Below are 27,073 nucleotides of genomic sequence, written 5' to 3'. Positions count from 1 at the left end.
ATTTTTTTTGCCGCAGCAACAGATGAGCGGCGGAGGAAGGGGGGGATGCGGGCTCCTTTTTTAAAAACCAGCTGTTAACCTGTGTCCCTCCCTCACCTCCTCTCTCTTTCTTTTACTCCGCAGAGTCGCTCCAGGCAAGAGGACCCAGAGCAAGCTCGGCTGAAACAGAAAGCCAAGGAGGTAAGCTGCCGCCGAGATCATTACCCTTGACATTTCACCCCACCACACCCCGACTCCCGGCGTATACATATTTCATGCATCGCTACATATGTAACGCCATTTAAAGTCGGACTTAAAAAATCATTGAGGAATCATTGGCGCCCTCCACTTCTTTTTCTTCGTCCGTCTCGGCCTCTTTCTTCATCTCCCGCTCCCGTTTGACTCTTTTGACTCATTGAGCTCGGCCTGTTTTGGGTCAGTGGACGGGCAGACAGCTGTAAATGCACAAGCCTTTCCAGGTTATATATGTCTCATCCTAATCCACTATTAATCAGTTGTTACTGCTATTTTGTTGCAAAACAAAACTCCAGTACCTACTAAAAACCTGTTCTTTCACGTCTCTTTGGGCGGATGGGAGTCACATTTACAACATCAACTCAGCGAGGCCATGAAAAGCAAAGGGAAGGAGGGTTTCAGATGTACCGATTCCCGCTCTCTCACCGCCTCAAAAGGAACAAAAAGGGCTGTTTCCCGTCTTCAAGTCAGCGGCCGAGGCAGAGGAACGTCGCGCTCCAAATTGGGAAGTGTTTCAGGAGGTGTTGCGCTGCATGCGTCCTCCTTACTTTAAGTGCAGGTTCTGTACACGGCGGAATTCCCAGCGGACCCCCGCAAAGTAGTCCGCTCTTCTTTTCTTCTTTTTTCTTCCCGTGGTTGGTTAATGTTGTTTACGCAGGAGTTCTGTCACAGCGGAAGTTTCTTTCTGCCTTTTTGTCTTACTCCGGAGTGACTTCACTGGGTGCTCTCAGTCCTCGGAGTGCTGACAAAGATCAAGAGGATTGTCTTGAGCTTCCGTGGAGCAGCGCGAGGATAAAACACTCACCTGTTGTTGTTGTTGTTGTTGTTGTTGTTGATGTGGAACTTAAGGACGTGGTTTCTTTCGAAGTTGCTCTTTAAAAAAAAAAAAAAAAATCTCTTTTATTCATCCGGGTAAAGTTTGCCGAGCACGTATGCACTTTCCTCACTAACACACTTCTACAATTTCCCCACCTGACGGTGCAGCCACTGTCGGTTTATGGTGGCTATTCATTCTGCAAATGCCTTGCTCAAGGGCAACTCAATATTGTTGTTTGAAGTAGCACGTTTTTAAGGGATTTTTTTTTTCCAGCCCAGTCTGCTGTGTTGAACTCGTGAACTTTGAGTGACAAGCGGACCTTCTCTCACCTCCGGCTACCTGGCGGCGCGCCCGTTCCCTCCGCCGACACTCCCCCTCCCGCATCTCTCCCGGACATTTATTTCTTTTCTTTCCAGCAACAGAGAGCTCCCGCTGCAGCTTCAGAACGCTCGCAGTACATCCCAGCCTACCCATAAGCCCTGCATATGCAAATGAGGCAGCGTAATAGGCAGCGCGATAGGTTCGCCCCCCCAGGGGCCGTGTGATCAAAGCGGATCTCCTCCCCGTTAAGTGGCAGTCCGCTCGTCATCTGGATGCGGCCAGATTAGCAAGCTCGCGAGGAGAAGCGCGGCCCGCTTCTCCTTTTGCATCTGGAATCTCAAGAAGGTGGTTTTATGTAATGCTTTTCTCGCGCTGCGTGGCGATGAAGACTCCCAACCCCTACAGACACACACACACACACACACACACACCCCTCTTCCACCCTCCCTCGGCTCTTTTTTTGTGCCTAATAGCCGTCGTTTCTCAGCCCCGTGCCTCTCCGGTTTCCATCACCTGAGTTGGCTGTTTGTGTCACTGCGGAGTCTGTCGACGGCTCACGCGTCTGTGCACAATTTCATCGGGATAATGAGCCCAAGCTACTCGCGCACACACACACACACACACACACACACACACACACTCACACACACTCAAAATAACCACCACGACCAAACAATCATCATTTAGGAGAGATGGAATAACAGCGTATTACGGGCAGAAAAGAGCAGGTGACGACCCTAACTAGAAAAATGGTACCAACGATCAAACACAGGTTTGAATATCTAGTCAAGTCAAGTCCAACAGCCCAAACTCTCAAATTTGACCCAAGGGGTTTTTCAATATGTACAACGTGCAACATCTCAATCCTTAGAGGGAGGAAGAAGTCCATGAAAGGAGGGGAGAAATCTCCAGTGGAGCATCTTACCACGTGGAAGTGTCTCGGTGAAAGTGACCCTGTAGGCCACATAATAGATGTGCTTCAGTTATCACAGATTATCACCTTTTGACAGTTCATAAACCTCAATATGGGGACAATAAGGGCAGGCAGTTTGGATTAGATCCATTTAATTGACTGAATTTGGCGTTCATGCTCCCCAAAGGATGAACCCCAATGTTTTGTTGTCATCACCCCCTTGATCATTCCTTTAAGTGCAGCAATCAGGCAACAATGTTCACTCGTAAACAAAGATATAAGAATGGGCAGATTGCCACGACATTCACTGGAAGTTCATGCTCCCCAGCGGATAAACACCTTTTATGTTGTGGTCAATCCATGAGCTTTCTGCTTGAGCCTCCCTCGGGCCAAATCTGTGGACATGCCTCACGATATCCCAGGCATTTGAAGGTCACACAGTAGATTCGTGCTCCCAAGGGGATAAAACCATTGATTCCAAGGTCTGTCTCCTAGACCTGGTCTAGTATAAACTTAATTACGGTATCAGATATGCCACACTGTTTTTTTTGTTTTGAAATGAACATCATAGGCTCCAGGTTGTCAACTAGCAGAGAGGGCTTCAGGATTTTAGTCTTAGTAATTGCGTATCTGAATTTTCCCCGGCAGCCTCAGAAAGAGGCAGAGCGGTCCAGCGCCCCGGTTTTCCTTCCATTCACAACCATTTGGCCGAAAGGTCAGATGGGCTATTTCGAAAGAAATGCCCCCCAGTCAAAATCAATGGGCAAATCGTGGCGCCCAGTTCCCGTTTGTTGTTTGTCGTCTTCGGCGGCGGTGGCGAGTCTGTGTGTTGTGTCTGTTCCATCAGTGGGGCAGGAGGTCGGGGCGATGCCTAATCATAGAGAGGGAGAGAGGGAGAGAGACGGAGAGGAGACTTGAGGGAGGCGGGTGGGGGCAGAGAGAGAGAGATATAGAGAGGGAGTTAAGGCCGGTGGAGATGCATCACGATGTCAGACACACAGACACACTGCAGCCACAGATTCATCATCGCTACCGCGTCTGCAGGCGCAACTGGACAACGGAGGGAAAAAAACGAGTGAACTGGAGAAGAGGAGCGGGGCCAAGAGAGACGAGGGAAGATGGAGGGCGGGGAGAAGAAGACAAATTGCCGACAACACCTGGCCAAAATCTGGCCAAGAGCCCGTTCAGGCTGCTAAGGCATTTCCAGCGTGTATCATTGGTTGAGGACCCGACCGTCGAAATCTGAAAGGTTTATTTTCCCTCTACCATTAAGGGATTTTTTTTTTTTTCCGCCCGTTTTGATGCGCCAGCGTTGCTTGAAATGTTTTGAACCGCTCCCGAAATTAATTCCGACCCCAGCTCAACTTTGAGTCTTGCTCCAATTAAAAGCCTCCAGTTATGTGTCCTGCCTCGCCGTGCAGCTCCAGCACATACGTTGGAATCCATGAATCGAATTAGACCGATCCTCCGCCGGGACCTCAATGCACACATACACACACACACACACACACACACGTTTGTTGATTGGGCCCGGGCATCCTCCGCAAAGTGACCAGGTCACGGAGAGATTGGAATCCGCCCACGCCGAAAAAAGCCCCGTCAGCCAGCGAGGAGAGGCCCTCGTGTGTCAGAGGACAAGGTAGCGGCCCCTTAGTTTTTCATCAGGGACGGTTGTATCTGCCAGTTCACAGGCTCTCGTCCTCTGGCCCTCTGCAAACTGCTCTCAAAGAGGCCCCCCCCCAGCAGGCAGGCCTCCGGGGCAAAAGAAAAAAGCGCTACCCTCCTTCGTGCTCTCTCTCTCTCTCTCTCTCTCTCTCTGTCTCTCTGTCTCTCTCCGCCAGTGCCAACTTCCAAAGAGAATTCCTGCTGTTTGGTGCGTCCCAATTCAGAGTTGTTGTATTCTGGTCTTCTGGCCCTCGCGGACACGCAGCACCTCGGTGTGAGCGCAGCAGCAGCGGTCAGCTCGCCGAGTCGCGTTCTGTGGAAAGTTGAAATTCAAACTTTCCTTCACGCTAACTGGGTTATGCATTCGTTTAGCAGGTGTAGTTTACTTTCAACTGGCTTTTTATTTCTTTTGAAAGATCATACAAAGTTGATGTGGGTGATTTAATTATCACAGAAGACGGGTCTGTTTTCCAGGTCCTAAAGACGTGCGGGCTACTAAATAGCACACCGTAACCCTATTTTTTATTTGTTGCTTTGTTGCCGGTAGTAACTTCAGTTCTTCTTCACCTCAAGACATGTTACGAGATGAAAAAAAACACACAAAAAACAGACGCGGGCTTTAAAAGTACCTTTGGTGTTCCTGTGTGTTTTCGAATATTACAAAGTGCTGTAATGAGAAGGAAAACAACAAAAAAAAGGAGATTTTTTTTGTGCCTTAGAGGGAGATAGCGACTCCTCTCCGCGCTGTACGAGCCTGTAGGTTCACTTTTCTCTTTGTGCGCCAGAGCACTCCTTGGGACTCGAGCGACGGGGGAATTGGGCGTGCTGAGCTACGCTGGTGGCGAGGTGCCAGCCTCCTCTGCCTGGGATGTAAGTGAGAGGGAGGCAGGACACGTTTCAATTAGGCAACAAACACCGTGCTCGCGCTGAGGTTGGGATGAGAGGAGGACGAAGCAGAAAAAAGAAGAAAAAACACACCCTCACCAGCTGTCTTCTCCCTTCTGACCTCTCCCTAAAACACACTCGCCTCAACCGCTCCGCTCCACCTTTTTTTCCCCCCACCATTTAAAAAAAATCTGAGGTGTCATTTTTTTTATTTTATTTTTTTGCCGAACTCACGGGGGAAGGACGGTACCGGGGGTCTCTGCGAGGTGATGCTAAAGTGTGCCAGCTCGGGCCTGCATGTTTCCATTAGATTGTCATGTTGGCTAATTAGAGAGCAGCAGCATGATTCACCTTGTTAATTAGGAGGACTTGCACACCACGTGCCCGGGGGCGGCGTGGGGAAGAGGAGCCCAGCCTCAGAGGCTGCTAGTCGCCCCGCTGCCTATGAAGATTCCCCTTCTCATCTACCTTTTTTCGCTCTCCTTTTTTTTTTTTTTTGATTCGGAAATGAATAAATCATCGAGATCGTCCCTCTCTCGGAGTGTGAATATCTGAGTTCTCATCTTCTCCTGGATGCAAATTAGGCGTGATCAATAGAAGGTGACGAGCGGCGAATCTAAATGTTAAAGAAAAGAAGAAAAGAGAGAGAGAGATAGAAAGAGAGAAGAGACTGCGAGACGAAGCGCGCCAGCGCGGAATGAGACAAAGCGACAGAACATTTAAAGTAGGAAATTTCCCCTTAGATAAGCAGTATTTTTAATGATCACCTCTCTCCCGGTGTAAGGCCGTCAGAATCTGCTTAACACTGACTTCTTGGCTTCTTCGTTAAACACTGTTCCCTGGCAAAATGTGCAGCGCAAATGTTATTATTTATCAAAATTACACTTATTCCAATGGAAAGGCGTCTTTTGGACACTTTCAATTTATCACACAGTCGCTCGCCCCCCCCTTCCATCTCCCTACACGGTTTAATTCCTGCAAATAAGTTGCAGATGAAGAGGAGCCGTAGGGTGGTGATAGTGACACCCACATAATGACCTTAGCTCCGGGGACGGCCGAGGGCCCTGAATAATTGGTCCTTGGCCCTGGAAACACTTCTGACATACTGCTCAGCTTCAGAGGACAATCTGAGCCAAGACTATTAGCCCGTGCATGTATTTTGAATTCATCTCCATAGGTAAAATAATATAATCACAAACAGATTCACTTGAATATTTAAGGGGATTTGCGTGCGTTCAAAAGGACGATGAAACAGAATTTCAAGCAGATTATTATTTTATTTTTTTGCATCTTTAATGCGCGGTTTTATTGTCCTCGTTATTCAGGAAGCTTGGTAGCAGCACAATAGCGCGCATCTGGTAAATATAGTAAAGGTCATTATAGGTGCCAACACAATAATGTGCAGATTAGACGTGACACCCCATAACGCACACGTGACGCATACTGTACGTTATCATATATTAAATCAATATTCGATATTTCATCTGGAGAGAACGCCGCCACGCACAATTACAGAGCTCCGTCGACGAAGTCCTCGTTCCCCGAAAAACACAAAGACGTTTTGCCCCCATGAGCAGGTCAGGGCCGAGCCCGTCTCTTTGTGCAGCCTGAGCGCAGATGGAGAAGTGAGTCCTGATTGGTTCACTGCAACTGGCGCTTCCTCCCCGCGGCGAACTAACTGCCAGGCACTTCACATGAAGAAAGGGCCTCGAGAAGCAGCTCCCAGATGTTCACGTAATGTCGGCCATGTGGGCGTCAGGTGAATGAGACTCGCGCATTAAAGACTCGTGCATCAGACGACACGTACGTGAAATGTCCACACAAACACACACACACACACACACACACACACACGAAGCAGAGGGAGTCTCACACAAAAGACGGTGTGTGTTTTGTATAGCTGCATTTAAAATCAGTATTGAAGTATCTTTGTTTAGCATGTTAGCATGGTAACTAATTAGCAGTAAACAGTTGAGGCTGATGGGAATATCATTAGTTTTGCATGTATGTTGTCATAAACCTAGTATTGGACACATACCGGTTTTGACCTGACGATGGAAAGGTCAGAAGTACGCCGGAGTTATTACAATACATCCTCAGGGGAGCATGAATGTCTGTGTACAAAACTTCAACATTACAAATCCTATCCTAATAGATGTTGAGACATTTCACTCAAAATCATAAATGGGACCCTCGCGGTGACGCATGAGGAGACGTCATGCGATCATCGAAGTCCTAAGGGTCTATCCTCTGGGTACCGGGAATGCAGCGCTTTTTGGGGGGGAAATCCACCCAACAGCTGATGGGAGCTTTCATTCTGAACCAAAGAAAAGGCCGATGTTGCCATTCCTAGAGCCATGCTGCCAGCGTGGATAAAACTAATAAAATATTAAACTCTCCTACAGAGTTCCTACTTTTGGTTTTGGTCTGATACATAGATATAAAAAATAAAATAGAAATAGTAGAAAATCGTAAAGCCTAAGGACTTGAATGTACACTTTTTTCATCCGACAATGTCCATGTGAACAGTCTACATTCGTGCCCAAATTAATATTTCATGTTTTAGATATTAGAAGGTGAAGTTTTGGCCGATATTTGCGAGAGAGAGGTGACAGTGAAAAGTCCCGGGTTGGACTGGAACCTGCGTTGCTGTGACCACGCCCGAGACGAGCGTACTCTCCAGCAGATAGGAAGTAGTTTGGACCGCCGCCTGACATTGACGTTGACTTATGGGGAGCTGCTGGGATGCCGATGTCCAGTGGAACTGAAACCGTCCGTCCCGCTCCTGTCTCCTAAATCACTGACAGCAGACAAACCTTTCCAGGTTTCTGGTTGTAAATCAAGCCAACGGGTTGATAGACGACCTCCGAGCCTTTCTCTGACACTGCTTGACACCTGAATATCATTCTGATCGCTGTTAAGTTAACATTGCACCGGTGTGTATATGGACCACACCGGTGTAGAGTTGGTTTGAAGCTACTTTATTAAGAGAGTTTGGTTTCCAGGAACAAAGGAAGAAACCTTTTTGTTTGGTCATTTTACATTTACCTGGCAGTACTGTGCATCAACCCAGTTTTGATGCTATTAACTACAACTGCACATGCGCCATTACAAAAATATAGGATGGTTAGTATGAGATAGATAGATAGATATATATATATATATATATATATATATATATATATATATATATATATATATATATATATATATATATATATATATATATATATATACACACACACAATATGTCTCTTGAGGAGCCTCACCATGCAATCGACTATAATCGGTTCTTTTAAAAGGTTTTTTAGGTATTCATTAGGATTCAGCTTCATTCTTGTCAACATACTTCCATTAACACCTTCCATTATACGCCACAGATCGACCGATAGCCTCGCGGTACAAAAGGTTAGCGCCGTGATAAGAGATTAGATTGAAGCTTAAGCTTAAAATGAATGCACTCTACCTCGGTTCTTTAGGGAAGAGAGAAAAGGCATTCACGGGAAAAAGTGGCATATGTTAAGTCTATATACACTGAGAGGCTCCCTGCTGTGTGCTGTTGGACCAGAGCTTTTTCTAAAGGGGGAGAAACAGACCAACTCAAAAGCCACGGTCTGGCTTTCATGCCGTGGTCTTTGCAGGGCAGAGAGCCCCGGAGCTTCCTCCGCAGCCCCGTGGCTGCATGCGCGTGACGTCAAGCAGAGCGTGTTCTGCTCTACCAAGGACATCTGTCTGTAAGCGTCTGGGGGGCCGCGAGCAGCCCCTCAGGCCGCGAGGGAAGGAGGGAGGGCGGGCACGAGGGAAGATGGAGGAAAAAAGCCTTTGTTGAAAAGAAAAAAAACAGCAGAGATGGAGAGCGGCGTGTTGGCCATCATGGCTCCTGCAGCTCATCCTCCTTTTCACTCCGAGCCCGTCGGGAGCTCTGCTGCTCTATTGCCGTCCTTTTGGACGTTTTTGCATCATAAAGGAGACGCGCTTCTCTCTCCCTCGCCTTTGCTACGTCTCATTTAGGTCTTGATGGACATTTTTGTTACCGATCTATTATTATAGACTTTTAAAAAATGATATATTTAAGTTTCAAGGGAAACGGCTAACTCAAAAAAAACAACAGTGAGAGCCAAAGGGATCAATTTCACTTATGCACTTTCGGCCCAATTCATGTATGTTGTATGTAAATAACAACAACACCCTCCAACCCGCCCCCAATGAAAAAAAAAAAAGCTCAGTACTGAAAATATCTCTAATGTTGTAATACATTATTTAGCTCTCATTTGACATTTGGCTTTTCGTTTGCCGTCTGCGCTACTGATAAATATTAGCATCCACTGCCCTCAAACTGGAGGTCTCAGTCTTATGTAAATGTGATTTTTGGAAGAATCTTCCAAGACATAACTCCATGACACGAGCAGTCTGATGAAAACATGCAATTTGATATCTAAGGGTCTGGATTTGTCAAGCATATTTAACTCCGATTCATAAATTAGAAAGATTTGTTTTATTTTCGGGGGCCGTGTTGTGGGTGATTTCATGTTATTTCACCGTCATTAAACAGCGGGGTGATGCCGTTTATTCTCAAAGGAGAGCTTTTACGTCTCGCAGGGTGTGTCGAAGCTTCATCCAACAGTGTCTTTTTTATTTTTTTTAGCTGTAATCAAATGTTCAGCGTGGATTGGAGGGTGGGGCCCTGATGAAAACAGACCCCGATCTGATTAATATCAGATTCAGAGCTCACAGCGTCGGCTGACACGCACTTAGCGGAGCGTTCGACATCTGCGAGGAGCTTTGAGCAACCGCGACAAGTGTTTCCTCCGCTCCCGAAATTGAACATATTTCCAATTTCCCACCGCGCCGACCGCAACATCGTCGCCCCGGCATTTGTTTTTGCATCAATCCCCTGAAATTTTCTCGCAAAGCTGCATATTGATTCTGTCGGGCGTCCTAAAAAAATGTTCTACATCCCTTGACCTTTGCTAATAATTTTACTTTACAAGTTCCAGTTCCCTGCTTTGAAAGGGCATGCGGGCCCGACTGGAAGAACTGGTATTTAAGCGACTTGGGAGCAGATATTTGCGCGGTGCCATTGATCGGACCTGGCAAATGTATGCAGTCCGCCAGCCGGTTGCTCCTCCAGTCTGGGATGAATCCCTGCAATGACCTTCTGAGGGTTTTGGATTAGCGTTGTCGACATTTTGTGTCTCGAAGGTCGGGAGGGATTCTTAACTAAAATCTCAACAAACCCGTTAGAGCTCAGGACAGGTGATGACGAAGGGCTGGAACGGTTTCTATGGTACCCACCTTCCTCCATAGCTACTGCTGCGGCTTCATAACACTCGTACACCTGTGTGTACCCAGGCGAACATACTTTTATGTACATGTTTGAATTGAATGCCGCTCAAAACAAGGCCCCGAAGGGAAAAGAAAATCTATCAAAGCAAGGCCTAAATCTGGCTCGTATCAGTCGGCAGCCATTAAAAAAAAAAAAAAAAAAAAAAAGGAAAGGTAGACTCGGCGCGGCGGCACCAGATTGAAATCAGAAATCAGTCTCCCCGGTGTCACGGCTGGCCGTTTTTACCGACTGGAAGACGCAGACTGGGAGGGTTGCAGATGGCGAAATGAAGTCGTCGTTTATCATACAGTCATAAATCTGAGAACGCAGGCAGTTGCCGGGAGCCCATGCCTGGTGCCAACTGCCAGGCAGAGATGCCGGCATCCTGGTGCCATCAGGGAGATAGCGGACCTCTCTCTCTCTCTCTCTCTCTCTTCTGCTCTATCACACTCTCTCTCTCTTCTGCTCGATCACTCTCTCTCTCCCCCTCTGCTCACTCTGCAGCGGGATTCTTTAAGGTCAGGCCTGGAGAGATTTGTGTGTTGTTTGTGTGGCACAGCCTAATAGGGTTAGCATCGATAGCATTGATGCTACATTGGCCACGCGGACAAGGGTAAATAATCGTCTCCACCCGCATCAGCTTACGTCTCCGATCACGCGGTGCTGTTGAGAGCCAAAGTCACACCTCAAACGGCCTCATGTCCCGCTGCCACTAACTAGCATTTGTTTTAACTACAGCCTGTGCATTTTCACCACCACCCGCTTTCAGAATCGGACACACGAACAAGGTTTTTAGACGTTCAGCTGCTTGGTTCTGCTGCTATTATTCCCCCACCCCGACTGTGTGTTGTCAGCGTGTTTGAATCTTTCAACAGTTCTGCCGTGCTAAATGTGAACTGGCAACACCCTAAAGGGCATGCCTCGCCGAGGGGGGTTTAGAGGGGGGGAACCATCAGAGGCAACTGCATGCACATTTGAGACCAGACTTTATACACCAAAGCAACCTTTTAACCAAGCGCCATCTGAAAGTAACATGAAATCCCCCCCCCCCCCCGATCAGACAACACACGTGCCTCTCACAAACACCAGTGCCCAGCGCACACATGCTGAGAGATAACATAAAAAAGAACATGAAAGCGCACATTGATTGTCCCTGTTCGCTTCAACCCGGGTCTGTCTCTGTCTCTCTCTCTCTCTCTCTCTCTCTCTCTCTCTCTCTCTCTCTCTCGCTCTCTCTCTCCCCCGGCGGGCAGGCACGTAGGCAAGCTGGTGGGTAGGCATTCCCAGCGCTGTGGCCAAGATTGATAGGCACGTGTGTGTGTGTGTGTGTGTATACTGTGTTTGCATGTTGGAGGGAGTGCTGACACCCTCTGTGCCATGGCCCCGGGCCCTCACACATCACCCAATAGAAAGGGCGGCTCGCAGCGACGCTGGGTTTCCCCCCACAGCCCCGCGGCCAGACATGACATTACCTCGGGCGGCGCCTCCCCCCATTATGTATCGCGAACTGCAAAAATCACAATGGGACCGTGTGACTGCACACACACACACACACACTCAATCTTTGACAGAAGCTCTGTTAATGGCTGACAACAGGCTTCCATTTTGTTTGGCTCCGGAGAGGTTATACAACACACGGACGGACAGATAGAGGGAAGGAGAGAGATGCCTTAACTTCTGCATTTGATCCGACTCGTGGCTCATTCTTTCTGGTGAGGCCTTACGGCGCTCCAGAATGTGACCGTTTGTGGTGGCAAACGCGCTCAAAATCTGCAATTCCTAAAAGTCACTTGTGTGTCTACAAGTCGTTGTTATTGTGCAGCTTCAGTGTCTTGGACCATCAGTACCACCAAGTTAGAAAAAAAATGGCGCTTATGGCAGTTAATTCACAGATTTTTGGTGTGAACGTTTGTTACATATTTGGTTCATGCAGACTGAGGCATTGTAATCTACAAAAGCCACCACACACAGGACGTATCACATGTTTGCACATTAATCCAGGGTTGTATATATTGGTGAAAAGGTCACTTCCTGTTTAGAGACGGTAAATGCTCCTGAATTTGTCCGGCTGATGCATGCGTCCATAAGTTGCACGTGACTCACTAACCCAAACCGATGCCGAGGCCATACTGGGGCAGCACCACGGCACATACAGCGCACAGGGTGCATTTTCTAATCGTTTGTGTCGTCTTCTCCAGATGCAGCAACAGGAACTGGCGCAGACGAGGCAGCGGGAAGCCAACCTCACAGCACTAGCCGCCATTGGACCCCGCAAGAGGCGCAAAGTGGATTCACCGGGGACAACCCCATCAGGGACCGAGGTAAGAAGAACTAGCCTCACTCGTTGGTCCAGATCCAGTTGCTAACGTTGACTTGATGACACCACCGAGTTGACGTTTGTGGAAATCTCTCTGACCGTTTTTTCTTCAGCGCATTTGTGAACGATGACACGTTGGCCCGGCTGTCCTACCACCCTACTGCTCAGTCATAACAATAAACACAATGACAACCGACCAACTGGGCTTTTCTCCAAAGATTACTGTAATCCAATATATTGCATTTCTCAGCTTTTCTTTTTTCAGTGTATTTTTTGTGTCGACAGCTTTCAATGGTAATTTCCATGGCCATGTCAACCCTGACTGTAGTAAGTTCAAACATAGGGGGGGTTGCTGGATATGCAAAAAGCAATGAGTCACTGAATATCTTTCTCTAAGTCAGTGAATAAGAAATAGAAATCCATTACTGCAGGTAGAGCAGTGGTTTCCAATTCCAGCAGCTTAAGCAAAGACACTTTGGTTTTTAATGCAGGATTTTCTCCTCCTCCGTCCAATAGCTGTGCTGTTGCTGGAGGTTCAGTCACTTTACACAGAATGCTCCAGACTGGTCATGCGTCTGTAGGTCAAGGCTTGTGGTAGTCTGAAAGAGTCCCTGACGTTATTTACGTAAGTGCAGTGACCGACATAGCCCCTCGGATAATTAATCAATAATCGACAATAGGCTGTGGTATTGTGGTTGGAGATGAGGCAAAACCACAGTCAGATTTCCTGGCTGCACAATATACAAGCAGTCTGCTTTTTGATTAGTTCTTCCTCAAGGCTCCCTGATAATTTAGCTTGCTTAATGTGGAACTCTTGTTTTACCTACTCTAGTTTTCTAGTTTTCTGCCCGCTTCATTTATCTGCCCAATAGCTATTGCAATGACTTCGTGTACTACATTGTGTTCAGCAGGACAACTCGTTACACCGGTCCCTCAGTAAAGCCACGTCCAGACCGATGGCTTTTATATTTTACAGACAGACTGTTTATAAGAAGTGGACATATTCTCTCTGACGTGAATATTTCGTTTTGAAGCCTTGAGTTTGGTATTTTGCCTGTCGCCATCTTGTTTTTTTTGCAACCAGAGAGGGTGGAGCTAAGACATGGCAGTGACCTGTCAATCACAAGGTAGCCCCGCCCTAAAGCCTACACTGCTTTATGGTCTGTTTGACTCTAAATAGGAGCATCATTTACTAAATGAACATCATGCTGTATTGAAGAAGACTTGAAACTAGAGATCGAGAAATAAACTCATGTTTACAATGTTTATTTAGGGAATACATCAAGAGAGAAGTAGAGTCATTTTCTCATAGACTCTTTCAGCTCTTTTGGTGGAAGATCGCTTCACAGTCCACTCTGTGGGACTTTCTTTTGACCAATAGGCTTCTATATAAATGCTTTTTCAAATAAATTTCAATTTACACAGAAAATTCCTTTGATCAGCCTAAAACTATACTTGTTTATCTGTTCAAGTTTGATTGTGCAGCAGTAAAAAACATAATTTAGAACTGAACCCACAATTTAAGTGCCTATTTCTTTCAAGTTATGTAATTTATTTGAAGTCAAGCTGTCAGAATACATAAGAAAACATGGAGGTTGGAAATACAAATAAAACTCCTCCAGGGAGTATGATCCTAACCTCTCTGGCAGTTTTCTCTTTAGCCGGCTATTGAGTTGTCATGTAGAAAACCCAGAGTTTGACATGTTAGACGCTCAAACGTTGACTAAGATGTTCTTGTGACAGGATAAAAATAATGACCACACAGTGATATACTCCAAACATAATGGCTACCAAATAAATAACTGGTTATTGGTTGATTGATTGAGTTGGTGTCAGTCCAGTTGTTCAAATCAGAAGCCGGAGAATAGAGAACACTACTGTTTTCTCTTAGACTTCCATACAATATGACTTATCTTTGCAACCAGAGGAGTCGCCCCCTGATGGCATTAGAAAGAATGCAAGTTTAAGGCCCCTCCGCATTGGTTACACTCTTGAGACCCGGAGGTTGCCGCCTGGTTTAAAGCAATGGATATAAAAGGGAGAAAAGAGCAACGTGCAATTCATCAAACTAGTATCTGTGGCTGTCGCAGGTCTGTAATAAGGTCTTCCACAAGCTGCTAGCTTGCCAGCTGTGAGCACTAACAATAGCCATGTTCTTTGTTTACGTTCATTGTGATAACTTTTGGGGGAGTGGCTTCAGAGGGAGGCCCGAAGAGACGGGCTGTCAGTGTTGACGACTTGCCGACTTTCTCCCAGATTAGACATCTTTTGGATCTAGTACTGCTATCTACCTTCATTGGAAACGTTTTTTTGTTATCTAGCGTACTCTTGCTAGTTTCTCCAGTTTACCAACCCTAGCTTTAAGCACACAACTTAGATATGTCATAAGCCCTATAAGACACAAGCGCAGCGAAATCGTAGAGAAAATAGTGGTAAAAAGTACATGAGCTGCTGCAATGGGAGTTATAATGATCAGAAGCCACAGTGGTTGATGGGGGTTACCATTCGCACCTTCATTTCATTTCAAATGTATGCATTCATGTTTATATTTCAGTTCCATTTTGAGATTATTTGGCGAGAGAGTGCTCTGGTGGGTTGGCGACAAGGCAGCCTCTGAACCATTGTTCTCTCGTGTATTCATCTACACATCAAGCCAAGATGAACAAATCTGAAATAGCCGGTACCTTTCTGGAGGCACCAGGGAGTGGGGTTCTTTGTTGGCCTCCCTTATTACCCCACAGCTTGAGTTTTGAGGACCATTGTTTTCCCAAACCATCACATCCCCTTCATGCTTCACCTGCTAAGCATTAGCCAAGTTTAGGAATCTGCCGAAGAACTAATAAAAGTTGGCGAACGTGGCGAAGACAGGAAATATCTGCGTATGGAGCCCGGTGACCGACTCCTATGGGACTTGCCTGGTCTGTTCTTAATGAAGCCGAACTGCGGCATTGTGAAGAGCTGTCTATTGTTTGAGGAAAAGCAGTGACTTGAGTATTGTATTTCTCCATCACAGGGCCATACGTGAAGTCATGCACAGTTGCTGCACCAAGTCACATTTTCCTTGAGGCGGCAGGGCAAAAAGAAAACATTTAAATTCCACATATATTCATCTGTAAATATGATGAATCTAAAATAAGCCGGAATTTTGAATGTCAATTGGTCATTTTAATAACCCGCTTATCGCGTTGCATCTTCGCATCCTTCGCTTAGCAGCAATATGCTGCAAAGGAGCATAGCAATGCACTCGGTAAAAAAGCATAAATAACAAAATAAAAGCATTACTTCTGGTCCTTGAGTGCAGTGCCAACCTCTTTCAGAATGTTTTACCCTGATGGGTATTAGCCTGCGACCTTCTGCTGCTTTCAACAACAAAAAAAGAAGGAAAAAAAAGGAAAGAAAAGCTGCTTTCTCAAACTGCTCTCCCAAATGCAGTTATACAACATAAACATGAATATACATTATGCTGGAGTTGTTGTCTTTTTTTCTTTTCTTTAAATGTCCTGTTCATGTTTAATTAGAGGGGCATAATGAAGTGAAGACACAGCGTGCCCCTCCTCCGGAGTGATCGCAGAGGGGGCGGAGGAGGAATCTTAACTTATTTTCACTTCGTTTTCACCTCCTCACATTTCTTCATTTCACATGGGCTGGAAGCGCCCGCGGCGTTCTCTTTCCCTTCTCCAGAGCAAAGTGAATGTGACTTTTCTAAGGGGGTCACAGGATGCCTGGAGGCCTGTGGGTGTTACTGGACTGTTGCCTGCTCTTAGCTTCACTGAGGGGCTTGTCATAGATTTCATCTCCACAGAAATGAGCCGGGGGGCCCTGGCCAGGAGCACAAGCAGCCAACGTTATGAAGGGCCCATGCTGATTATTTCCCTCTGACATCGCATCCTGAGCTTTCCGCATTAATCCCAGACAAAGGCAGCCCTTCAGTGCTGCGCCAGAGCTCAAATTAGGAGCCAGATAATGGCCGTGTTGAGATCCCTCTCTGTTCACGGAGAGGCAGAGCTCCGGTTGAAATCCTCCTCTCCTATGTTCGGTTCCCCCCCCCCCCCCCCCACACCCGTTTGTCCTCTTCCTCACCAGACCACCTTTCCGCCGTGAGTCGGACTGTGACGGAATTCAGGTGACACAATTTCGCTCCCTTCCCCCGCAACCCGACCCCCAGCCCCTCCTCCGTTCTCCCACCTTTAATTTGACGGTGGCTCGGCCGGCGCTTGGGCCCGAGCCTGGATGTGGATCGCCACGGGCTGTGAAACCGATAGCCAGTCAAGACCGAGCGTGTCTGTCTCCAGCCTGATCTAGTCTGCAGGAGGGAACAAAGGGGGCCTTACAGGGCTCCGCAGGGTGGATTAGTTCCAAGGAGCCAATGGCTGGGGCTGCCGGCTGCAAGAGGACCTGCTGTGGCCCCAGCGGTGGGTCACTGCACAGGCAGGGGGGCCCCCGCTCACACCGAAAGACCCCCAAAGCGCTCCATAGTCCCACAGCCCGAACCCTTCCAATCAGCGCACACAGGCTTTTTGAAGTTCAGCACAAGAGTCAAAGGCTGAGCCTCCGTGAAGAAGTTGGAGGGTTAAAGTGCGCTGACAGAGGGCAGATGAAGGAGAATGGCAACGTGACGCCCTTGAAACATCAGCTTGAAGATGTGGAAGCCAATAATAACAGGGTTGAGATGTGGGAAAAAAAGGCAGGCTGGTCTCATCCAGCATTTGTAGCTGTGCCTACGAATAATACGCGTTGTAATTCCTAGAAATCATTTTTTATGTTATGCACAGAAATTGAGATGGGAGGGGAGTTTGATGGGTCCAACGTCCGATGATCTTTGAGCCGGGAGACTGCTGTTCCTTCCCCTTGTGACACGAGAAGTCAACGTTGTGTTATTTTAACCCAAAGGACGATCTTTTAACCTAAGTAGTTTTGTTGCCTAAACCGAACTAAGTATTTCACGATCTTTTCCTAAACTTAATGAAGTATTTCATGATTTTTCCTCAACCTCACAAAATATTTCACGATCTTTTCCTAAAACTCCCGAAGTTGTTTCACGATCTTTTCCTAAACCTAGCAAAGTATTTGAAATGTTTCCTCAACCTAAAGAAGTATTTCACAATTTTTCCTAAAACTAAAGTATTTCACAATCTTTTACTCAACCTAACTAAGTATTTCACGATCTTTTCCTAAAACTCACAAAGTATTTCACAATCTTTTCCTAAACCTAAAGAAGTATTTTGCGATCTATTCCACCACTCACTATGTTTATTTAGAAGCTACTTTTCCTCTCATTCCTTGGATGTATGGCGCAGCTTTGGATGTATTTTGGAGCTATTCAGTGCTGCAGCTTCTCCAAAGACGGACCATGTCCTCAACGCTCCTCTGTGGCCACATCAGGATTTGTATCTTGCACAGAGAAGAGGTGAGAATGGATTTCAGGGCACTGTATTGGAGAGAGAGGACAGTCTTGTCGAATCGAGATGATGATTATTCCATCACACCCTCTGTCATTTCACACATTTAACATGATTTGAACACTTTGCTGTTTCATTTCCCCCCTCATCGATCCTTTTGCCGCGTTATGATCTCCTCTCCTCCCGTTTCGGTGCGTCTCCACTAAACGGGGCTTCTGTTCATCAGGACGGATGGAGACTCCTACGGTACATCCGACAGTTAGCGTTCAAGGCGCGTAGAATGTGCAGCGGCGCGCGGCGTCCCGCAGTGTCAAGCACGCTCAGAGCTCCGAAAAAACATCCTTGACACATTTACGAGCTCAGAGTTATCATCCCGGCACTCAGGCCATTTATCACATCAAAGCCAGAGCTTTGTTTGTTTGACGCCGAGGCAACAATATCTGCAGAAATCGCCCCCGTTTGTACAGCCACGCCGCCTTTCCCCCTCCTATCTGACTCGACCAGCAGGCGCGACGCAAGGGACAAAGGTAGGCGAGCGGTTTTTAATAGCGAGCGCGCTCTATTTTTTCTTCTTCTTCCATTTGAATTCATTTCACCTTCTTTCTTTGAGGCTGTAGATCAGAAAGAAGGAGTGAGGCAATAGAGTGCGAGGCATGGGGAGAGAGAAGGGGGAGCGCAAGGAAAACTGATGCCCTTTCCTCAAGCTAAATTAACAGGAATCACGTGGAAAACAATCTGAGTCTCCAATGAAGGAGGGAGGGTGGTGGTGGTGGTGGTGGTGGGGGGGGGACCATTAAAATTAGCCTCGAGCTATGGACTGCACCCAATATCACTAAAGCTGCACTCACTACAGATGTGGAGGCTGGCTTACAGGCAAACTATGCTCTGTTCTATAGCTACAATTAAAATCAACCTCGCTGCCAAAAAATAGGAGGGGGAAAAGAAGGGAGGTGGGGGGAGAGAGAGAGAGAGGGTGTGGGGGTGGAGGGGGGTGTAGAAAGGCAGACATGGAACATCAAAGACAGATTGAAATGTGTAGTCAGTAATAAGAGTGGTCTCCAGGCCCCGAGGTTCTCCACGGTCCCCTTGTTAATGAGAAATTTTGACCTCTGGTTTGTAAGTTAAACTTGTAATCTCGGTTAATGAAGTAAATCAATCCCAACTCGGGAGTGCTCGGGTGTCTCTCCCTTTGCCTTCTCCCCGCCAACCTCCCCTCTGTCCTTCTCTCTCTCTCTCTCTCTCTCTCTCTCTCTCTCTCTCTCTCTGTGTGTCTCTAGCGCCTCGCCTCCCTCTCTCCCTCTCTCTCCCGCGTCCCTCCCTCCCTCCCAGTGTGCCGCCCGGGAGTGAAACGGCCAGGTCTTCAACCAGACAAACAGGAAACTCGCAGATCGCGAGGGTTCCGGAGCGGGTGGAGGGTAGACGGGGGAGGGGGGGAGGACTCAGAGGACGAGGACCAACCAGGCTGTTTGGTTAAGAGAGAGAGTGGCCAAGTCAATGCTAGCAGAAGGGACAGCGCTCCTCCTCCTCCTCCTCCTCGACTCTTCTTCCTTTCCACCACCCCATCTCTTTCCAGTAATCTGCTGGGGATGGTGTTTAGTTTGCCTGCCTGTTGGTGCAGTAAACAGTACTGCTGGTTTTTACTACCACAACATGCCTCCTTCCTACTTTCCTTTTGCTTCTCTCCATGTTCAAACCAAGCACACAGTGGGGATTTTCAGTGGACCAGACAGCTAACTTCATCGTTTTGTTCTGGGTTTTTTTCTGTTAGTTTTCTCGTTGAGCTCCACAACAATATGGAGGCTTCTCTCAAATCCGCTGGGTGCATCGACGTTAACCCCGGATTAGCCGTTGCTTTAATTTACTTATTCAACCAGTGAAGTGGGAAGGGAATTTAAATGCACTGATTTTAGCATGATGGATAAGCATTCCTGTGTGGGTTCCCCTTCTCCACATACCACACACACATGATTAAAGAGGGCACGGAGAGGCTGCTATTGTTTCATAATGTCAAGAAGATTGTAATATTAGTTTGACTTCATGTCTCTAGGCGATTCTGAGTTTCCAGCGAGGACCCAAAGCAGACAGAGTTGAGTCTTCAGTATGGTTACAGGGGCTCCTTGGCCCGGTGCCAGGCGTTCTGAGAGCTGCAGCGCCGTGCACTTTGCCAACTTTCCCTTCCCCTGCACAGTGCAGACCATAGTGGTACCCACCAGTGATCTGTAGGTTAAAGCATTTAAAATGCAGCTTTAACATTAGCATGAAAAGATGAATACATTTGCTCTTTAGTTATACATATATCCATACCCATTTAGTTCGACATTAAAATGCACAAGATATAAAACATAGATGTCATAAATACATATGACCTGAAATACTTGATTACAATACATTAATATTACATACTACCTTAATGTACTGCAACTACAACCTACACCGTTACGCATGCTTATCATACAAATCAAGTAAATCAAAGCTAAAACTGTAAATAGCATCAACATCCTAAAAGCTGTCTCTGTAAGTTCCAGTGTAAACAACACTAGCAGCCATGTAAGGCTGTACTCGGGCACAGCAGTGCTTCGAGCTAAATGCTAACGTCAGAATGCTAGCATGCTCACAATGCTCATTGAAAAATACAAGTTTGAAGTCAGAGCATGGCTGAAATTATTACAATTCTTCCTGTGGGGGACATGATGTCTGTGCAACATTTTATGCCAGTCCCTCCGATAGATTTTGAGATGTTTCAGTCTGGACCAAATTTGTAGACGGAGCAACAGTGTCACGGCTATAAAACAAAAAACAAAGCCCGTTTTTTCTAATAAAGAGACTGCTTAGCTTTAAATGTTTTGTTTAGAGGTTCTACATACACGCAACAAACACTTCCACCTTATTTACCATTTATGTTCAAATTGACATGGAATAGCATTCAGCATGTTTGTATTTGTAAGAATCTCCCATTATCCTGTTTGTTCCAGTGCCTCTGTTCTCTCAACCAGTCCGTTTATGTGCGTGTTGCCGGGACTGAAGTCCCTCAGCATGTTTCTCGTCAAAGCGTGAAAAAAAAAAAGAAGAATAATTTACTCTCTGACACATTGGTATCTGGCTCTCTGCACAGGAACCGAAATATGTACAGAATGAGGGAGCAGAGGGGATAACGCGGCAGCCACGGTTATCTGTTCGATGTCGAATATACGGTGACTGTCAACTTGACTCAGCATCACGGGCCTTTAATGTATTCATTCATGGAAAGGGGCTTACAGAGCCTCCAAGATCAGTAACACACACAGACACACACACACACACACACACGTTCACGTCCACGTTCCACCACTCATTTAGGTTAGATGTTCTAGTTAGTCACACTTAAAGAAATAAGACAGTAATTAAACACTCTCAGAGGACTCCCACACATGCCCACAGATCATAGAGAAAAACAGAGGATTCACCTATCGGATAGATTGCTGAGCATCTGTGAAGAAAAAAGAAAATCCATCTTGACTGTAATATAAAATGCCTAAATGGACCTCATATGTATATATGCATGTGAATGCACACATTGGTGTTAACACTGTAATCTCCGTATTTAGCTAAGAACCTCCTATATATCCATATTATACATATCCATATTCAAAGTAGTAGTATCCCCCTCATTTCTGCCTTGAAAACTTTGCCCTGAAATAATGGTTAAATATACAGTTTTGACAACAAAGTTGAGCCCCAGGCGCTTAAGAGATACCCATCTTAAAGAAATTAATTACCTCCCTTGTTAATCTTGATATAATTAAATTTCTGAAGAATGAAATTCGCTGCCTCCCCCACCACCGCCGCCACCGTCCTCCTCCGCTCCGCCTCGCCGCTATGGAGGCGAGCCGATAACGGCTGGCTCTCTAGCTAGCCTGCTGGCCGGGGACATGGGGGACGACCTAACATCCCGGGACCCCACGCTGCGCCGCGCTCACCCACTCTCCTCGTCCTACGCCTTCGCCGCTCACAGGGATCCGCGAAATGAAGAGGGCCTCGGCCGCCTGCTTCGCCGTCCTGCTCTCCTGGAGGAGATGGAAACTCTGGGCCTCCGCCCGTCGGCGTCTTGACGACTAGTGACGAAGCCGACTGGAGAGCTGCCGAGCGCGGGCGCTGCAAATGAAGTCGTCAACACGGAGCCCCTGAAACTTTGGCGGCGGAAGCCCCGGGAGAGAAGTCACTTAAGAAACTCCTGTGACTTACTGTCACTTTTTTTATTTTGACTTATTTTGTATTTTTTCATAGGACCCCCCCCCCCCATTACCAGAGAGCAGCGTGTGTTTAAGTTTGTTTCCCCTTTGACGATAAGTTTCATGTCAGCTCCATTGTCAGCTGTCAAGGCTTGAGCCTGGGGAGAGAAAGGAGAAAGAGCTGGAGAGGATCTTTCATTAGGTGCAGAAGAATGCCAAGGAGGGCGGAGGCGAGGTGGGTATATGTACGGAGTAGGCAGAATACTACAACTAGACGGCAGAAATGCCAACACAGAGGGTAGTTTGAGTTTCCAGAATCTGATTCAGGACTTTTCATTCGGCAGCAGCAGCTTTCTACCTGAAACCAACGACTTAATAACGGGCCTCCATCTCTGTATCTACTGCATCATTGCTTGTCTCGAGCAGTTTTACACACAGTTTGGTCAGTGGCTGATTCTCTTCTTACGCATAACGTTGATGTCTTGAATAAAGTATGCAGGGATGTCATTGGTAGTGAACCCTTGGTATTTCAATATAACTCTGCAACGGTGGAAAGTTGAACATGGTGTGTTTTAAGTGATAAAAAGAAAAAAAGACCGCAGCGCAAAAGTCACCCATCCGACAAATGTAGGGAATATTCAATGACCATGGATGATGGAAAATACATGATTTTAATCCAAAATATGTAACCATCAATACTAGGTCTCATCCAACAAACGGCCATCTTTCATTCCCAGATATCTTTATTTTATTTTTTTATTTTATTAGTATTTTATTAGTATTATTATTGTATGTATCTTTCATCCCTGCTGTTTTGATATCTTATTTTCTGTCTTTAAATTGCTGCTACTCGACACCAAATTTCCCCTTGGGGATTAATAATTTATATATTCATTCATTCATATCACATGGAGGCGTCACCGATGACGTTTTTGTTGCGTAACATGCGTACTTCTGTCGCGGCACTTTCGTAGTTATTCGAACCCAAGCGACGATCTTTCCCTAAACCTAACCAAGTCGTTTTGTCGCCTTTGTCGTATTTCACGATCTATTCCTAACACCTAACTATGCAGTATTCAATTCAAGTTTATTACAAATGTGCCTCCGAGGGCTTTACAAGCTGTACACATACGACGTCCTCTGTCCCGGGTATCGTGGCCTCAAGCTAACGGAGAGCTCTGAGAAGAAGGACGTTTGTTGTCGTAGCTTTCGGCGGAAAACGCACGAGAAACGGGGCGTGTCTTTTTGATGTAATTTGAGCCGCTGTGTGAGGATAAGCAGTCCACACTGGCCACCTCGTTGTTTGGCAATCATTTAGATTTCAAATGTATATTTGATTTGATAAGTCACAAGGAATTGTTGGACCATTGAGGGCAAACAAGTGAATATATTGTTCAGTGAGTTGATCATTCCAACCCCTGAAAACAGCCGCTGTTAACTGCCCCCTTTGTAGTTTTTTTTTCTTCTTCTTCTCCACAACACCCAGAAGCTTCTTTTCCCCCTGAGGCTCCCACTGGGAGAGGCAGTGTTTCTGGCTCCCAGTTCCACTTGAACCACCCCTCACACCCCGGATCCACCACCAGCTCGACAGAGATGGTCCATGTAAATGAAATCATGTGATCGTTTCCTGCTGAAATATCGTTGCGATACAGTGTCCTCTGTTTTGTCTCGTAACGGAGATTCGAAGAAAACAAAAAAACACAACAGAGCAAATCTAAATGTAGCTTCGGAAAAATGGTGAAGGAGAGCAAACAAGGCGATCCATTAGTGAGGATGGGTTATTGGCTGGCTTGCCTCTTCTCATAGCGGCCCATTAAAAGTGGTAATGTCTGCCCGCAGCAGTGCCGGGGGAAGAAGAAGGAGGCCATGGAAGGCATATTTCACATGCATCAGACACTGGAATTAAATAGACCAATGTTCCCTAAAAAGACTGAAGTACATCTCTTTCTGATGTGCGTCCCGGGCAAAAATTCATTGATCTTAGAATGTCCCTTGGCAATTATAAAATATTAAATCCAAGTCGCACTTTTCAGCTCGGCTTAATTTTTTTTTTTCTTCTCCCCCCTCGCTTTTTCGCTGCTTTTCCATTTGACCAATTTAGAAAAGAAAAAAAGAAAAAAGTTAGCAATGGATGGTCTTGAAAAAAAAAAAAAATATGAAAAGCTCTGATAATAAAGGCTGTGCCCACTTTCAGATATCTTCTGTTATGTTTCTGTATTGTGTTTTTTCTTTTTAGGGCCATCTCGGATCATTAAATGAAATGAGCTCCATAGCAGAGCAGAGGCGGCCTGAAAGCACCAGAGTAAACCAGTAGCTTCTGTAAACGAGCGGCATTGAAGCACACGAGGGAGCGACATTACGCGTGACGTCTTTATTCCCGAGCACAACGTCGTCTGAGCCGACTGCTGCCTGCCTCAGCACCCGACAAATATCCGTCAGCTGCTTCCCATTAGGTCTGGTGGCCCCGGTGCTCGCCTCCCACGGCCCCCTTTGTGTCCCTCGGAGAATACAGATGGGGGTCCGCGGTTAATTGCCCGAATCATTAAACTTAACATACATCTCAATAAATACAATCGGCCAGCTGTTTGACGAGGCGCACAGTTCATTAAGTCCCCTTGCTTGTTTGTCGACCCCCTAATTAAGATTTAGAATCGATCGTTGGGTGCGTAATGTACGGTGTAGTCGCCTCACACGCGGGCGTACTCTCTCCGAGCTCAAAAAAAAAGAAAAAGAAAGAGGGATCGGCATCCGCCTGCTAAAGCTTCCACCATTTAGCACAGTGACTGCGATGGGAATTAGACATCCTGTGCTAATTAGGGAGGCCAATTAAATGTGAAATTTGGGCGTTTTTTGACAAATAATCTCAGCAGAATTGAGACGTTTGAATGTTATCCGTCCTGAACGGAGAGAGGATGAAGGCTATTGGCGCCGGTGCTGTTTGGAAATGTGTGTGTGTGTGTGTGTGTGTGTGTGTGTGTGTGCGCTCCCAGTAGTGGGGTGTTCAAGGTCCCTGACCTTCATCCTTCATGTAAATGTCCACGGTGTGTTCAGCAGAAGGAAGCAATAGGTTATATTTAATGTGTCCAACGCAGAGAAACAGGAATTGCAATGAGGGCTCTCGCCCGGCCTCCACGCAGCAGAGCAGCGGGACGCCGCGGTCGACCCGTCGTGTTTTGCGAGGACAGCCGCCCATAGCGCTTGATCTCCGTTCCACCACCACCACCCCGAAACAAAAGAACTTGCATTGCCTCGAGAACCTCAATGTTTCTGTGTCTCTCATTCCCACTTTGATTTATGATCACATGTATTTTTCAGATTGCATAAATTATGTATTTTTTGGGGACTAATGAACGCCCCTCCACTGATAGAACTTTGGGAGAGTTGTGAGTCGCTGGATACGTTCTCAGTGTTCCCATTTAGGCGTCACGTGGCGGCTCTGAGCGATGGATGCGGCCCTTGTTGCAGAGAGCCACACGATGTAAACGTACCTCCCGGGCTAGCCGACACACTCCTGCTTTGTTGTTGTGTGTGTGGTCTGATTCGTTGACTATAAAACAGCCTCCCCTCCCCCCTGCTGTCTTTATTACCTGTCGGACATATTCCCAACTGCTTTGTTGCCCGCAGTACCTCGCAACACCTCCACCGTCGGGCGCGCTCTCTCTGTTCCGTCGGAGCCGATAACAGAAAGCCGCCATCGCACCGCGGAAGGCAACGTCTGTGGCTGTGTGCCGAAGCCGTTGGTATACCAGGCGGCGCCGGGGGCGTGTTTGCGGGGCGCCGGCGGGCGAGTCCTGCGGCCGCCCCCCGCCTCAGGTGCAGGAAGCGAATTGAGTGCTTTCCTTTTACACGATGTGTAATTATTATGGCAGACAAGGGTGTGGATTTAAAGCGAGTCAATATGTAGATAAGAGTTTTCTATGCACACACACACACAGACACACACAGCTTGCCTGGGAAATGATGCTGTTGTATGTGGTATAATAAAGCAGGTTGCCAAAATGCTGTGCAGGTAGGAAGGAAGCCTTCTGGGCCTGTGGAAGAGGAGCCTGATGGGAGGAATGAAGCCTCCAGAAAGAAACGCCAGAAAAAAATGTGTAATGAGGAGCTTCTTTAGCTGAGTCCAAAATATCTGATGCTGCCTGCCATTATTACCAAACCCCCCACCCTCCTAAACTGCTAATCGACCGCATATTATATGATTTTATATCATTTTATATGAACTGTGGAATCGTTCCATATTTATCAGCAGAACTAGTCTCAGCATAAGTAGCATGTTATTATATCAAAGTGGAATAGGAGTCTCCAAATGCCTCTCAAAGAAATTTGTTAAAAAGGTAACATTTACTTCCAGCCTCTCGGAGGAAAGATGCTGACACTATGGGGGCGGGTCACACAAACGTTGGCGGAGGAAAAGAACAATCCTCCAGTAAAGTTTGGGTTCCGCTCTTTCTGGGCCATCTATATAAAACATGAAGCTCTCTCCTCTTTCCCCAGTAGAGCTCGCATTTTAATCAGACCTGCTCCTTCAGACAGCCGCCTTCCTCCGCTCCGACAGGTGCACGGGGGACCTGCGACGGCGGCGCTGCAAAAAAAAAAGAAGAAGCAAAATCGGAGTCTGCGATGGCTAAACGGTGTCAAAAACGGCCCCCCGTCTACGTCAATTTTGAGATCAAGGAACGATTCGGGGCGGCGGGAGAGAAGAAGAAAAAACTAAAATGTGCTTTCTTATCGCCTCCATCTGCATATCTGCTCCCCTCCTGTGTGTGTGGTGCGTTCCTTTCCTTGTAAGTGAAATGTGTCACTGCTCATGTGAGGGTTTGTATTCGACGGCTGACAGTTCGGCACATGTCTGCCTTTCCTCCCCCGTCTTCTCCTCGTGTCGGTGTCTGTTGTTCAGTGCTATTCTGCTAGCCTTCTCTTCTGCCTAATTAGGCCATCTTTCAGGATCCCCCCTCCTCAGCGTGGTCATTTACGTTCGATACCACTGT

At 46.8% G+C, this 27,073-nt stretch overlaps 1 protein-coding gene across 1 annotated transcript in view; it reads left to right on the top strand.

Annotated features, from left to right (window-relative positions):
• The window catches only part of LOC306735896 (transcription initiation factor TFIID subunit 4), a gene marked incomplete at both ends in the record, with an annotated part of 72,441 nt that overhangs the window by 35,329 nt on the left and 10,039 nt on the right, over nt 1-27,073 (top strand). The window contains 2 exons of the mRNA XM_079217466.1: nt 124-180; nt 12,360-12,482. Of these exons, the coding sequence (XP_079073592.1) occupies nt 124-180; nt 12,360-12,482 (180 nt within the window). The remainder of the gene's footprint in view (nt 1-123; nt 181-12,359; nt 12,483-27,073) is intronic.

This window comes from Taurulus bubalis (assembly GCF_910589615.1).
Source record: "Taurulus bubalis genome assembly, chromosome: 4".
NCBI lineage: Eukaryota > Metazoa > Chordata > Actinopteri > Perciformes > Cottidae > Taurulus > Taurulus bubalis.
Note: the sequence above shows the minus strand (reverse complement) of the source record. Positions and strands in the feature narration are given on the sequence as shown.